The sequence below is a fragment of the Phalaenopsis equestris genome, unplaced genomic scaffold (genome assembly GCF_001263595.1).
Source record: "Phalaenopsis equestris unplaced genomic scaffold, ASM126359v1 Scaffold000873, whole genome shotgun sequence".
Classification (NCBI taxonomy): Eukaryota; Viridiplantae; Streptophyta; class Magnoliopsida; order Asparagales; family Orchidaceae; genus Phalaenopsis; species Phalaenopsis equestris.
The window spans coordinates 1,727,775-1,744,049 of record NW_018165313.1 but is presented as its reverse complement, the minus strand read 5'-3'; the positions used below and the strand labels follow the sequence as shown (position 1 = coordinate 1,744,049).

The following is a 16,275-nucleotide window of genomic DNA, read 5'->3' as shown; positions in this document are numbered from 1 at the left end:
TATATATATATATATAATGTAATTTTAATTTTTGGGAAAATGATATATATTTTTTTATTTTTGGAAAATGGTGAGACCGGATAGACCTCATATATCTAATAGTTTAAATAGTTGAGCACAAGACCATAAATGATATATCATTTCGATGGATGAACGTATCACTTATTGGTAGACTTAACTATCTAAACTTAAAAGCTTATGATTATATTTTGGTCTGCGAAATTTATAGCCGACAAATTCCCCTATCTAATACACAGATTAGATATGATTTAAATAAATCTGGGTTCGTAAATTCCCTATCTTAATTCCCTATAGAGGCAAGCCCCTATAGTTAATTAATTCTTAGACAACCGAAGTCACTTAAAAAAACTCTCGATTAAGATCAGAATTTTGTCTTCAAGATTTCAACCTTTAGGTTTTCACGATTGTTTATAAGAAAAGTCAAGTGAGATAGTTTCATGTAAGGACATTTATTTTTAGAATCCAAAGGAGTAAAAGTAGGAGATGTCGAAGATACTAAATAAGATTCAGTGACATCTCAAACTAACTTATGATTTGGTTTTACATCTTTGAAAGGTAAATTATGTGATGTTTCAGTCCTGTAAATTATTTAGATATTTGGGGCTTATATCTACATTTCATATGTAAATGACTCGAGAAAATAAGAGGAATTATGTCGTACTGAACGACGACCTCGGAATCCTAAAAAGTTTAGGACTTATGTCATAGGATATAAAATCGTAGAAAGTCCTAAAATGTTGTGTATGAGGATTTACGTCGTTCCAAACAAACAATCTCAGCGTCCTATAGGTATGTTATTTAAATCTATCGAAGCTCGGTTGAAGTTTCTGTCTCCTCCTTTTATTGTAGTCTTGACTGCTGTCCGGAGATGAATCGTCAATCAGTCACATCATTATCTCATTACGTGAGGAGAGTAAAGAAAAGAGAAAAACCATGTCTCAAGCGGCCTATCCTAGGGGATTGTATGAACATACTAAAAGGTGGTAATTAAAAGCAAGAATACAAACAAATGTACATACTACAGTGCAATAAAGAAAGAAAAGAAGCTACATAACAAAATACGGTAAAGAAAGGTATAAAGAAGATGCAGAAAGGTACAATACAATATAAAAGAAATGAAATATACAGTAAAGAAAGAACTATGTAATAGGAAAAATAAAGAAACTGAAACAACTAAAAGTGTACCTGGTTAATTCTGGCGGAACTACAAAACAAATTACAAAATTGTATAATATAAAGGGGATTAGATAAACATTTGCGATAAACATTTGCAGATTATAAAAGAAAAATTAAATGATAAGCATATGAAAATTTAAAGTAGAATGTATGATTTTAATTTGGGATTAGGCTCAGACTAGACTTCCTTTCTTTTTTTCGATCCCCCAGGCCATTGATATATCGAAGTCAACCTATCAATATCAACTAGTGGTCACCAACGAATCACCCCTATAACCGGGCAGCCCTAGACCCTGTCATTTAATGGATGTGTAAATTTAAATAGTATCTGGACTTATCTTATTAAAGATATAATGCACCTATGTGAGATAGTATCTAAATTTATCGAGGTGTGATGCACCTATATGTGATCTTAGGATAAGTGATATGTAGTATCTGAACTTATCAATCAACAGTGAATAGTACGTATGCGAACTTTCAAAAGAAATGTAATATCTATTTTTTATAATATCTGTCGAGTAGTGTCTAGTGTGTTGATGTTTTATAAATGTAGTATCTGGCGTGTAGGGTGTGATGTGTAGGATTTATTGTGTAGTGTCTATTGTGTATTGTGATATTTATTGTGTAGTATCTAGACTTATCAGTTAAAAATATATAGTGTATCTATATGTGGTGTATACTATTTCATAAATGTGGCATTTGTCGTTTTGTGGATATAATATCTGTTCTTTTTGTAAGTGTAATATCTGTGTAGTGTTTATTCTGTTCTTTTTTAACTACTAATTCTCAAGCCTTTTGAGGAAGGGTCAGGGCTACCGACGACTTAAGGAAGTGAAAGGGCATCTCACTAATTGAATATCAATTTTTATATTTTCAGCTATAAGAAAAGCTGATTAATGGTTCTTTGCATCTATGCTTGTTACCTCGCATCTCGAATTTATAGGCCGCCTTGATGTTTCATATGCTTATCCACAATTTGAAACACCTCATATCATGAAATTGAAAGAAGAAAAGAGTTTGGAATGATTTCAAAGAACAAACATGCTGCAAATTCCCTTCACGACTTATTTTTAAAATGTTCCAAATAGCCTGCCAAAATCAGCTTACAAAAGGTGCACTTTAAAAGCTCTCAAACTACCACGATGTATTAAGGTAAGCATATGGAAGGTTTTAAGAAGGCTTGCACGCATACAACCTTACTCCCATGTGTTTGCACAACTAAAATCCAAAGTTCTGTCATATAAAACCAAAGGAAATTTGTATACACACCATGCAATTCTTAAGTATTTACATATGTAACACTTAAATGTATACCATCCAAATTTTTTGATAGTCCAAAAGAGATAACACAATTGCATGCATAGGTAAGATAGCAAATATATGAGATTTGAAATTTGGGTGTTAGATATGTAAATATGCATGAATTGTGTGGTATAATTGTAAATACGAGAGAATTAGCTGCTGCAGATAGAAGGGAAAAACATGTGAACTGCAAGCTTTTATATGCAAAAGTTTTCCAATGAACTTTTCTATCAACCAAATTTCCATCAATACATTATGTCTACTTTATCAATGTTTATCTATCGATAGGCTAGGAAACAAGAAGAATCATTGCACTCCTTAAGGTTTAAAATTTACTTCAGCAAAGTCACAAAGGAAACCACCAAACCATCCTCTTAAAGCACCCAAAACCAGGCTCCAACATATATTCAAATAGGGGAATAACATAATGCAAAATCAAAACCCCAAAACCACTGCCCAAAACATCAGACAGATTCCAGTGTGCATTCGAACAGGAGCAACAACAGAGAGAGTAAAAACCGAGCCACCGAGCCATTAAAAGAGTTACTCAAAGCAAGAAATAATCCCAACAATAGCAAGAAGCAAAATCCAGCCGCTAAAATCAAATTTCCAAGAGCCCCAAAATCAAATAAAAGCCACTTGAATATGTCTCGAGTAGGAGGGCAACTTGGAAGCACAGAATAAATGCGCCCCCCCCCTCCCCCCCCGTAAATTAAAATCTTCAAAAGTCTCAGTATCAAATCAGTATAACAAAGGAAACCGTAGCCCATAGGGCTAGAACAATTCTTAAACATCAAATATGCCAGAATATATGTGATGAGAACATAAGGAGGGGGTTTATACATACATAAGAATTAAACCGTGCCAACATTCCACTCTGAAACATATAATATACATATCAAGAACTTTCTATTTTCTTTTTTTTTTTTTTGCTTTGCTCAGTAACAAATTGAATGAGTAAGTCCAATTGAATCAAGTCAATTTCCAGGATATAAAAGAGAATAATCCTAAAAGTCCTTATTGCATAAGATGTTCTTTAATCTGATCATAGAAGAAAATTGAAACTAAAACCCTTACCTCTAAAAGCTTGCTAAATCAAGAACGAGAGAGGTAAGGAAAACCACGGGACTGATTCTCCAAACAGGAAGTAAGTCCCACCAAATTGGTCCCCTCAAATTTCCTTAAAATTTTCGGCAACAAAACTCTATCCCAACAACTCTTTCCCAACAACTCGCAGAGAAAATCTTAAGCCAAAACAATTTCTCAAATCGTCAAAAGAAAACTTTCCAAATCCTTCTCCAAGGGGGTATTTATAGCCGAGGGAAGGAGAGGTGCTTACCGATGAGGCTTATGCATTTGGGCGGGAAAATTTGTTAGAAAAGGGTTACCGACAAAGCGACCGACGGCGAAAGTCGGTTAAGACCGGCGAGGAAAGAGATGACTGGAGAACCGAAAAAAGCTTCGAGATCCGGTCAAGAGAAGAGGAAGCTTCGAGGGCCGAAAGAGGGGCAAGGGTTCGGCGGGCGGGTGGAACTCACCGAATGGGGAAGCGAGGGTTAAGGAAGCGTATTTTTTTATTTAATTGAATTTTCTAAATAAAAAAAATATTATTCTAATGAAAATTTATCAATTTATGCATAACTTAACTCGATTTAAAACCCCATCAAGATATATGTTCTTTCAGGCTAAAATCGACGTCCCAGACGCACTGACGCAGTTCGTTTCGTCATCCGAGGTCTCCCAGAAAATTTCATCGAGTATCGTGCCAATTTAACTTTAATTTACTTACGTTGAGGAAAAAGAAATTATTTTGGTCCACTCGGAGCCGTTTAATGAGCGAATTGTTGATGACCGGTCCTCACTAAACGACAACCATAGTCAAACATATTGCTCTCGGCAGAAAGTCAAACGTCAAACGCCATGGGGTTCTCCTATGTCTTTCAAATTTCTATGGGAACTCAACAAGAGCTTCAATATGTCGGCTTTAATCGACTCAACTGGACGTCGAGAATTAGAAACCGTCCACATGAAACTTCGAGGAGCAAAAAAATGACTCGAATTTCTAAATACTGTAGGTCCCGGTCTAGTTCTCTAGGAGAGTTAAATGGGAAACCCTAAGACTATATTTTAGGCTTTGGGAAGAGGGAAAGAAAGAAAGATTTCAAAATTGAGGTCAACAGTTGTTTCTAAAGAAAATACGGGAAAATTATATTTGCTGTTTTGTTATATGGATGTAAAGTAAAATAGAAAACAATATCTTCAAAATACTTGAGTTTTTGTTGTTTGTAAAATAAATACAAATAAGTTTTTTTTAATAATTTGTAATAATATGCATGTGCATTATCATATTAATGCATCATAAGTTTATTGAGCATTAGGCAAGTATTTTGAGAAGCATATAATCATCTAGTGTTCATTAACTCATAAACAGATGCTCCATACTTTTACCATGCTTAATCTCCTTTTAAAGTCAATCATTGGATAAAAAAATATATTAAAGCTTCTGAAATGCGGTTTTTTCCTTAAAACCAGGTTTGCTGCTAGATAACTTATCTGTTTATTTTCTAAGAAATAGAAATTATACTCTGCATTTAAATGCAGTTTGAAAATTCCTATATTACTAATATTGTGCATGAAACATAAGAGGGTAAAAGTTGGACTTGTTATGTTTGTGATCAACATAACAGAGAAAATAGATCCCGTGCTTTTCAAATTTAATATTCCAGCTATTGCACTCAGGGAATGCAGTGCAATTTAGAAATAGCGTATTCAACATAGTTTTTTTATTAACTCCACAAATTTTATACGGTTTCGGGTAGGAGTAGAGGCAGAAAAGAAAGATGGGAGTTTGGATTTACACCTACGTCGTGATATCTAGCTTCTTCTACGTTTATTCCAAAATCGGGATTGAGAAATCCCTTTGGAGGACAGGTTTGCTGCTAGGTAACTTCTCTATTTTATTTTCTGAAAAATTGAAATAGATTTGAAGTGATTATGCAAGTCACCTTCCTCAATGGTTTCCGATAAGAGTGGAGGTAGAGGAGAAAGATGGGAGTTCAGATTTACCTTCGTCCGCGATGCGTTTGCGATGCCCTTCATACGATTCTACCTGAAGAGGAAGATAGGAGAGGTTTTTTTTTTTGCCGCGAAATTAGGCATCAAAAGTTTATGGAGCCCCCTGACATAATTTATGAACTCGCAGAAAATGGGCGAAGTAGAAAAATTCCCTGTAAAATGCCTTTTCGCTTGAATCAAGACGGTTTATTATTGCTGCGTTTTTTTCTCTATTCTCATAATTAATAATGCTGTTGAATATTTATTTTACTTTGAATTTATTATTTACAAAATGATAAAAAGATAAAATTCATTTATTTAATTTACTTTACATCTATTTTACGTCAAACCAAAGGGAAATAGCCTTAGTCTAATGACATTGCTGGAAACATCAGTTTATCTGAATATGACAGGTCCCAATTCAAATATGTTGGCTTTCATGGTAGGATAATTAATACTCATGTGGCCTTCCTCTACCGATTAGTTGACATACTTTATTGAGTTTCATGTGGTTTCCTTGAGTGTTTGTCATTGCTAAGTGATTTTTTTTTGGGTTTTTGTACTAATTCAACTAAATAGCTCTTACACATGCAATTACACTTTTCCCACAAGTAGTCCTAATCTAGTTCAAAAAATGAAAAACATAATTACAAACACAAAGAAAACACACTTCTAACAATAACTAACATGCAAAACACTGGAACATAAATAAATGATGCAACAACTTTTTTTATTTGATTTTAGAATTTTCAAAAACAAAAAGAAGTAGAATTATAACTGGAGGACAAATAAACAGAAAAATAAGAAAGAGTTCAAATCTAAACTCCAAGTGTTTCAACTAAAATTTTCTTAAAACAAAAAAATTTTGACTCGTTTCCCTGGCAATGATGCAAAAATATTGATGCCCAAAATTATCAAAAAATTATCTATTAATTATACAAATATACGTGTCAATCAAGTAATATACTGATTGTGAGTTTGCATGTCAATCCCACGAGAAAACTTATCAACTTTTATGTGAGATTTTTTTATCTGGGTTAAATTAAAAAAATAAATTATGTATATATTTTTTATCAGATACAATTTAGAGATTTTACTATGATTTTACAAATTTTTTAAGATATGGTTTCAGGTTTCTTATAAGCCAAAGCCTCTATAGTTGTTTACTTTTCTAATTTTTTTAAAGAACTTTTTTATTATGGGTAGTAGCCTTTTGGCACCGAGTGCTTAGCATATAATAGTATAAAAATTGATTTTAGATTGGAATGATTAATCACTTTTAGTTTAAAGCTGACAAGATTAGAGATAGTCATCTTAGAGGTTTGGTCACATTAAATGTCGTCACATTAAATGTCGATCATTTGATGATCCAATTAGGAGAGTAGATGTTTTAGATTTAGCTTATGTTAAGAAAAACGAAATAGACCTAAAAAGACTTGGGTTATTGTATGAAAAATGATCTTAGTTTATTAAAATTAAATTAAATATGACACTTTGATAGAACACAATGGAGAAAAATGGTTCATGTGGTCGACCCTACTTAGTGGGATAAAGACTTATTGTTGTTGTTGTTGTAGTTTAGAGTAGACTGTAAAGAAATGGTAATAAACTCAATCAAAATCTCATTATTCTGTCGTTGTGTTTTAATAGATCTTGATCATTTGAGCAGAGGCGATACGACAAAAACAACAAGCTTTTATCCTGCTAAATGGGGTCAACTACATGAATTCCTGTTCTCGATTGTGTTCTATAGAGTTCCATATTTTCATTTAGTGTTAATAAATTAAAATCATTTTTAATACAACATGCCCAAGTCTTTTTAGGTCTACCTTTACCTTTCTTAACATAAGTCTAATCTAAAGCATCCGCTCTCCTAATCGGATCATCAGGCGGTCGATGCTTAATCTGACCAAACCGTCTAAGATAACTCTCTCTAATCTTGTCAGTCTCCGGAGCTACACCAACCTTTTCATGCATACATTTGTTTCGCATTCTCTAATTTTCAAGTCACTAACCACCTAAGCATTTTCATTGCAACAACACTTAACTTGGTTTCATGCTTCTTTTTTTAAAGGTCAACATTCCTACCTCATAGAGCATTGCAGGTGTTACCACAATTTTATAAAATTTTTCTTTAAATTTGAGCGTACTTTTCTATCACAACAGGCTCGATACAGTCCTCCACTTCAACCAACTAACTTGAATTTTGCTAGTAACATCCCATCTTTTTGAACATAGCTTTGAACAATAAACCGAGAGACCTAAAACTTTCACACCTTAATGATTTGTTTACCCATTTTTACAACTTTGCCACTAGATCTATTACTACTAAAAATATTTTTCATGTATTCAATTTTTGATTTACTCAAACGAAGGCCTTTAGACTCTAATTTAGACCTCCATAATTTTAGTTTTGCCTAAACTATTTTCTACTCTTATCCACAAGAAGGATATCATCAGCAAAAATCTTACATCAAAGTACATCCTCCTATAAATTTTCAGTAAGAGCACCCAAAATTAAAGCAAAAGGATGCGGGCTTAAAGAAGATCCTTGATGTAATCCAACTGAACTAGGAAAATACTTGGTCAATACTTCTTCTGTCAGAACACAATAACTTTAGTATACATATCTTTAATGACTTGAATGTAAGTCATATTAACACCTTTCTTTTCTCAAACTCTCCAAAGAACTTCTCTTGGAACCTTATCGTAAGTTTTGTTTAAATCAATAGAAATCATATGTTGATCCTCTTTACTCTCTGTAATTCTCCGTCAAACCTCAATAAATATATAGCTTACATAGTTGACTTGTCGGACAAAAATCCAAACTGATTATGAGAAATCTCTGTATCACGTCTTAACCTATGTTAAATTACTCTATCCCATAATTTTAAAATGTGACGCATTAACTTAATTCTTCTTTAATTTGCATATTCTTGTGCATTACTTTTATTCTTAAAATGAGGACCAAAATATTATTCCTCTATTCGGACTTCTTTTTTAGTTTTTAAAATAATATTAAAAAGTTTAGTAAGCCAAGAAACTCCTAAATCTCTTAAATATTTTCGCACTTCTATTAGGATATCATCAAGTCCTATTGATTTTTCACCTTTGATTTTTTTTAAAGCCTCGTCAACTAAAATGACGTAAAGATCCTTATTATTAGATATGCGTTGTGTTGATCCAAGAGACATTATAAAATTTGGTTGGGTGCTGAGAGTTTAATTTCAAGTCAATTTTAGCTAACGATAGACTTTATATCATATTATGTGAGTCTTACAATTTAAGATTACTGAACTATTAGGTAATATTTGAGTTTCGACCGGGACCGTTTGTTATTTTATGACAAACCATCTGGTTAGACAACTCATTTTTTATTTGCTTTTTTTGTGGCGTCGTTTATGGTAGAACCATGTGGTCAGAGAACGTGCTATATTTAATTTTGTAAAATTTTTTTGAGTGATGGATGCCCTCTTTTTGTGGCATTGGCTCTTTATGAGCTTTGATTAATTTAAAATTTATTATTTTCAACAAATTGGTATGGTGGATTCACGGATTATTGCTCTTTTGCTTGAAGGGATGGATTTTATTTTTTATTTTTCCTGATATTTTTGCTTGAATATGAGCCTTGATGCGTGCTAGAAAATTAGCGACGTTAGAGTAATGAATTATCGTCTTAGCGTTGCACGAAGATTGAACACACTCAAATGAAAGAAAATCAATCTGTGATGACACCATAAGTTTTTATGTGAAAAACCCGTAAAAGGTAAAAACCACGGGGTCTGACCCAATTATAAAAATTCTCTATAAATTGATGATTACAGAGACCCCTTGTCCCACAAATAAGAAAGAGTTACTAGATTTTTCAAGGTACAATATCAACTGACGACGCCTGATTAGCGGTGGTTGACGACAGTTGATGACGGTCGGCGATGGTCGACGGAGGTTAGCGGCGATCGTCGGTAGTCGATGACGACCGACAGAGGTCAGTGGTGGTCGATAACGGTCTGCTATGGTAGGATGATGTTGAACTTAAGCTCATTCTCAAAGTCCCAAGTTCTCTCTCAAGCTTCCCTCCCTTTCATGTGAGAGGTGAGACTCTATTTATAGTGTTTTGGGTGCAATTAATGCAGGAACATGAACCATTTTGATCAGACGGTTCAGAGAGCTTCCCTCGATCGGATGAAGTTTTATGGATATTTGAGTGCCTTAACGATGACAGAATTTTGCAATCTTGGGCTCGTTGGATTCGTCTTGTCGAGACACTCGATTCGAGTATGAACTCGTTGAATTCAACATTCGTTTGGTCTTTCAAATGTGTTCGGAAATCTTTCAAAAATGATTTAATCACTTGATCTGGGGTTGATTTGACTTGGATTGGACTAATTTTGATATCATTTGGTCTGTCACATCGAGTCGGTCAATTTCACTATAAGTTTGCTTAAATCGGAGCTCTGGATGATTTTTAATTGAAGTTTGAATGTTTCTTGCTCAAAATGTTACGTTGAGATTCGTGTCATGCCTGAAAATTCGTGATGGATGATGAAAATTTGTTGGTGGCGTATCAAGCCTAAAATGATTCACTTCAATATTTGGAGTGCATTTTAGTACTACTCTTCTTTACAGTGGAGATTTTCTATTAAAAAAACCATCATCAGGGTATTTGAGTGGTCTAGTTTTGCACTTTTGAATCTTCTTAACTCTGCTAGTTTGCTTGTAGGGGTTCAGGTCTATGATTTGCATGACTTAAATGCTTTTTGAAAATGCATTATGTTACCAGCTTTGTCAACTTTGTTTTTGCACGTAGTGAATTTGTTTATAAGTTGAACTTATTATTATGTTATAGGAGTGTAATGGTATCGAGAGTTGTTCTGAATTTAATTTTCTTTGTAAAAAAGGCTTCTAAGTTCATAAATGCGGTTGATAAAATACCTTTTGTGAGATTTGCTGGAGAGATATTTAATTCTTAGTTTCCAATGCTCATGGAGGATCGAACTTTCCACTCGTGCAAGAACCTCTGTCACGTTTGAGCTTGAATTAAAAAAAAAGTTTAAATTTTAAAAATAGTTGCAAGTATTTAGAGTAACTTCATGCCTCTCAAGGTTGGGGGAATTCAAGATTCTCTTTTTTTAATTTGTATGTTAGTCTCTAACATTACGTTAGTGCGTTAAACATGTTAGTTGGAGCGCATGTACAATTTTTCAGTATTCCATTTCAGTTGAAAGTTATTTTCATGTTATACACGGACTTGAGGATTCTCTTGATTTGGTTATTTGTGTGAGATCTTTGTTATTGGATGGGCACAGATATTTCAATTTTAGCTTTTGAAGATCACCTTATGTTTGCTTGTGTGTACGTGTTGTAAATCTAGTGGCATGTTTTACGAATTAGGGTCATATCACTGGATTTGAGAACGAACACTTTCATGCTGAATCATTTTATTTTACCGCGGTGGCTCCACAGGGAATCAATTCACTTGGAATCAAGAATTAATTACACAACAAAAATGGATTGTTGTTATCCATGAATTGTTGGATTGCTGTATACGGAAAGCTGCTATCCGATAATTTTATTGGATTTGTCTAGATGGAAAGGTGTTGCCTATGTATTCTGGATTATTTTAATAGTTACCAACAGCTTTATTGTCCAACCATCACATCCATATAGCATAGTGCATAACCATCTAATTGCAACTTACTAAACATAACTTTTTATGTTTTAATAATATTCTCTTATTTAATATTTCCCTTTTTTTAACTATTTATTTTTAAATCCATAAGCTATGTTTTTGGCATCCCTACCTTCTAGTTTTGGTAAGAACTGCACCTCACACTTGGCTTTAAGTTGTCTTCTAGCACTAATCAAGTTTTGCTAAATAGAGTGGTTTTACCTGAACTTCTTATGTTTCCAGAGTCGTATATAGATAACCATTTGGTTAAACAAAAGGCTCCATAACTTCATGCGTTCTTGGCTGGGAGATTTGGTTTGCTCTTTCAATAAGTCTTGCTATCCTTGAATCACACAAGCCTACTACATGAAGGTTTGAATGTTTTAAGTTTTGCTATTCATTCATATTTAACTCTCTATTTTCAGGTATTGTATGAGTTTAGTCCGTTTTGAAGTTCCAGAATTGTGGCGCTGTGAGGAATGTTTACGGAGTGCTGAAGCAATTAGTAATAGAAATTTACCAGAGCACCAATTTTGGCACAAAGGAAATTTGAGGAAAGTTGAAGCTGGAAAAGTAAAGTTTATCACCAATGAAGAAGTGGTTACATTGGCATCGGGGAGAAGGTCACATGGAAGAGGAAATCCAAGTGCTTTTGGCCACCATAGCGATTTTACATGTTTTAATCGTCCTCCAATATCATGCAAGACAGTTGCTTCTACATTTCCCAAGTCGAAGGTGATTATGGCCCCTTCTTGTCCAAAGAAAGGGCCTGTTTATGTTGGTGTTGGCTTCTCTCCTTCAAAGCGCAATGAGCCATCAAAATCTGTTGTTAACAAGGAAAAAGGTAAGGAATTTTAAAAAAAGAAATTTTGGTAGCCGTTAATTAGCCTTATATTGCTTTGTTTTGAAGGTTTTCTTTTCAAAATTTTGGTGAATGGCTCAATGCTAAGCTTGCATGCTTACCATGTATTTTAATTTTGGAAAATATACATATCTAGCGCACAATTTTATGTATTTACATATTTCACCCCTATACTTCCATATTTACATACATAGCATGATGCGGGGCTCCTTGGTGCAACAACTGTCGCATGATCTTTTGATGCTAGCCTTCCACCCGCAACTCCAGATCAGCTCTAAATCTTGCCTAGACAACCTGGAATTGAACTTGTCCAAACCTAGGAGGGTCGTCCCGTTCTTCCATGATGGTTCTACATTCCTTCTTTCCATAGGGAGACGATCTTATTTATCTAAGGCTTATATATTTAATTTCTGTGTTTTAGGCTTTGACATTTGATGTGTTTTTTGTCAGGACAGTTCCCAATGTCCATTTTCTTTTTCGAGGGCAGTATTCAAGGGTTTGAGTGGTGCTTCTGATGTATCTAACTCCCAAAGTAATTATTATCTTCTCTATCATCTTCCGCATCCTTCCCACATCACTCTATTGCTGCAGCTGGCCCTTAACAACAGCCTGCTCATCTTTTCACCGCACTTTTTCATTTCCAGCCTCTTGTCCTCGCCACCGCCTCCCCAGACAACCGCCAACTTATTGTCTTGTTCCCCTTCTTCCCCTATCGCTGCCTCCATCATTCCTTCTGGCTGTCACAACCCTGAAAAACCACTTATTTGCTTTCATCTCTAGTTCCAATATGCTAGTCACTCGTTCCCCATTCTAGCTTGTTACCATCGCCCAACTCCTCCCTTTCGCCTCTGTTTATCACGACTTAACACGGGCTTGGAATTAACCAAGACAGGAACCGATGATTGGACGGTAGATATTAAATTTTTTATTTTCGTGTGTCGGCCGTTTTAATTTTGGTTTTGAAAAATATTGAAAAAATATGAAAATAGTTTTGATATGAATATGATTTTTGAAAGTAATGTTTTGATTTAAAAATAGGTGAAGACCAAACGAGTCTAACATTTTGGATAGTTTGGGTGACTAAGCACGGTACCACAAGTAATACATTTATCCCGAAGAATAAACATATCACCTGTAGTAGACTCAATCACCTAAACTAAAGAATTTGTGACATTCGTTTGGTCTGCGAAATATTTTATATGAGGCTAACAAGTTGCCCTATCTAATACGAGGATTAAATATAGTTTATTTTACCTGAGTTTCAAGTTCTCTATAGAGGCAAACCCTTATAATTAATTACATCTTAAATGACTTGGGTCACTTAAGAAAACCCTCGATTAAGATCAGTGGTTTTGCCTTCAAGATTTTAAAGTTTATGTTTCCAAGATTGGACATGGGAAGATCAAATAAGAATGACTCAAAATAGGGACATTTATTTTAAGGAATCCAAAGGAATGAAGAGTATGAGATATCACGGATCCGGGGAGAAACTCCAGTGACTTCTCAACTATCCTGTTGTTTGGCTTTATGTTTTTTTTAACATGATGCTTATTTGATATTTTAATCCTACAAATTATTTAGAATTTAGGACTTATATTCGCACGATATGTGATCGTGCAAATAACATAAAAAGATGGGAGGATTTACTTTGTACCAGACGGTAATCTCGGAATTCTAAAGTGTTATGACTTATAATTACACAACACGGTTGTGTAAAAAGCCTAAAATGTGATCCTATGGGTTGTTATTTAAACTAAAGAGGGTGATAGGTGATATTTTGATGTTGTTCCTCGTCGTGCTGCTCACGATGTTCGCTCCAAGCTCATCGGGGTAGCACCTCCAGGTTTGTTGTTAATCTTATATATAACCACTAGGTTTTCCTATACTAAGGTATAATGTGTATCAAAGCAAATTAAACATGTGATATAAAAGAAGAAAGAAATAATATAACATGCTAGGTGAATAGTATGACAGGCTAGGAGAACAATATACATGCCAGAAAAACAGTATAACATGCTAGGAAAATAGTATAATAGGCTAGGAGAACAATATAACATGCTGCGAAATAAAATGCTGTAATGTAAATTAAACCTGTATATTTGAGAGGGTTGCTGCCCCTTTAAGCTTAGCTAGTATATGATGTGTAAATAAGAGAAAACACGACCTGAAAAACTCGAGAAAACTGACAAATCGTAGAAAAAAGACAAACAAACAAAACAAAACACAATATCACATATAAAGGACTAGGAATAAGAGATTTATATGTGATATTGAGAATGTCCCAAATTGCCAGGATGATCTGAGTGTAAGATTCAAGCTCAAATCCCAGAACATTAAGTTTCATTTTTGGTCAAGTTAAGACAAGAATTTCATTATTTGATTTAATTAAATCAGTCATGAACCACAACCTAGTGCACCTTCGTGTCTAGTGTCCTAATTAACTGATGAACTAGGGTCAGATGTCTGGCTTCTTAGGTTCATTTGAAAATTAGGATGATGAACTCTCTCTCAGGGTAGATTCCTAAGACCTAGGAATCCTACACTTTAGTTTGAGCCTAAAGTGTTCTAAAGTGTTTATCTTAAATTAAGTGTCTTTTAACTAATCCTTGAACATCTTTAGATCAAGCTTAGCTTGCTATCAGACTCCTAAGACCTAGGGGTAAACCTATAATTTTGGCAAATGAGTTGTGAAATGTGCTTCAATCCTAGTTAAAACAATTGAGTTTAAGTTTATTCAAAACTTAAGGGGCCTAAATGCAAGTCTACTGATCTTTCAATACATGCTCTTAATCGTCATTTAAACTCTTACTTTCTTTCAACTCTCGACTATTCTTTCAATTACAATTTCATCTTTCTTATGCAAAAGGAATGGTGAATGGTTTGCTATCTTATCTATCTTTAAGTTTCTATCATCTCAGCAGACTAAATTTCATTTTTAATTTCCTCTTCCTTTCTCTTTTATTCATATTTTCTTTAAGACCATGAATCATTTTCGAAAATAATTAAATCGGAAATTCTCGTTTTTAACTTGACCGTTAAAAAAAAAAAGAAAACTAAACAAACGAAAAGGTGGCCAATCCACTTTTAAAACAAAGTCAAATCGGTAAAGCTTAAAACGAAATCGTAAGTGCATCGACCTAAAGACGTTTAAACTCGTTAAAAAAAAGACCGAATCATTCTCAAAAAGGGGTTTAAGAGCCTCAAAATGTAATATAAATCTTCACGAATAAAGCTTCAGAATGTGGCGAATAAAAATTTTAAAATGTAGCCCAAACATATTAGTAGAAAGTGTTCCAAGTATGGCTCACCTAATCAATGAACCGACCTTCATAGCAAAGGTGAAAATTCACCACATTATGATTTGCGGCCAGGGACAATGAAGGGGAAAACTAATCCCGAACAAAACATCTTCAATCATAAAAGAATTAAAGGAAAAGATCCACATCCAGGAGAAATGAAAAAAAAAGCTAAATCCGAGCCAAATACAATACTGACAGCAGCAATGAAGCTCACGACCAAAGGCAGAAAAGAGGGAAACAAACCCCATGCACGACCACGAATAGTGAAAGAGAACCCTCATGGGTATTATCATTACACTGACTTTGATATACATAGAAGAGTGAATGGTCAAGCACGACAAAGAAAGAAAAACATCCCAAAAACAGGCTTTCAAATAGCTCACGATTAAGGCTCACAAAAGGAACAAAATCACCACAAAGCCAGCCATCAAATAGCCACCAAACAACATCTATATGGGCCCAATCACCAACTACATGAGTACAACAGTAATTACAACACCCAAACATCTAACTACAACAATTAATAACACTTTTAAGCTTCCAAACTGCTCCAAACAGCAATTCTGAACTTCCTACAACAAACCTATTAGTTTAAAAGCTCCCAAACAATCATTAAATTAGCTCCAAACAAGCTTATGGGCAGAGCCAGGAAAAGGGGCAACCCAAGCCCAATACAAAGGCAAACCAAGCTCAAGAAATATTCCAAAACCTCAGCCAATATAAATCATCAAAGGAAGCTTGAACCAAGCCAAAGAAAAGCGCAACCCGAGCCCAATATAAGGGCAAATCAAACTCAGAAATAGTCTAAAACATAAGAGACTTCAGCCGATATAAATCATCAAAAAACAGAGCCCAAACCGAGTGTCGGCGCTTAAAAAGAAGGGGAAGGGAAA

General features: G+C 34.4%; 1 protein-coding gene across 9 annotated transcripts in view; it reads left to right on the top strand.

Moving 5' to 3' along the window:
* Nucleotides 1–16,275, top strand: part of LOC110031997 — a 98,723-nt gene that overhangs the window by 33,170 nt on the left and 49,278 nt on the right. For all 9 annotated transcript variants that reach the window (XM_020735482.1, XM_020735488.1, XM_020735484.1 and 6 more), the window contains one exon: nucleotides 11,647–12,065. In XM_020735482.1, coding sequence (XP_020591141.1) covers nucleotides 11,647–12,065 — 419 coding nt within the window. The remainder of the gene's footprint in view (nucleotides 1–11,646; nucleotides 12,066–16,275) is intronic.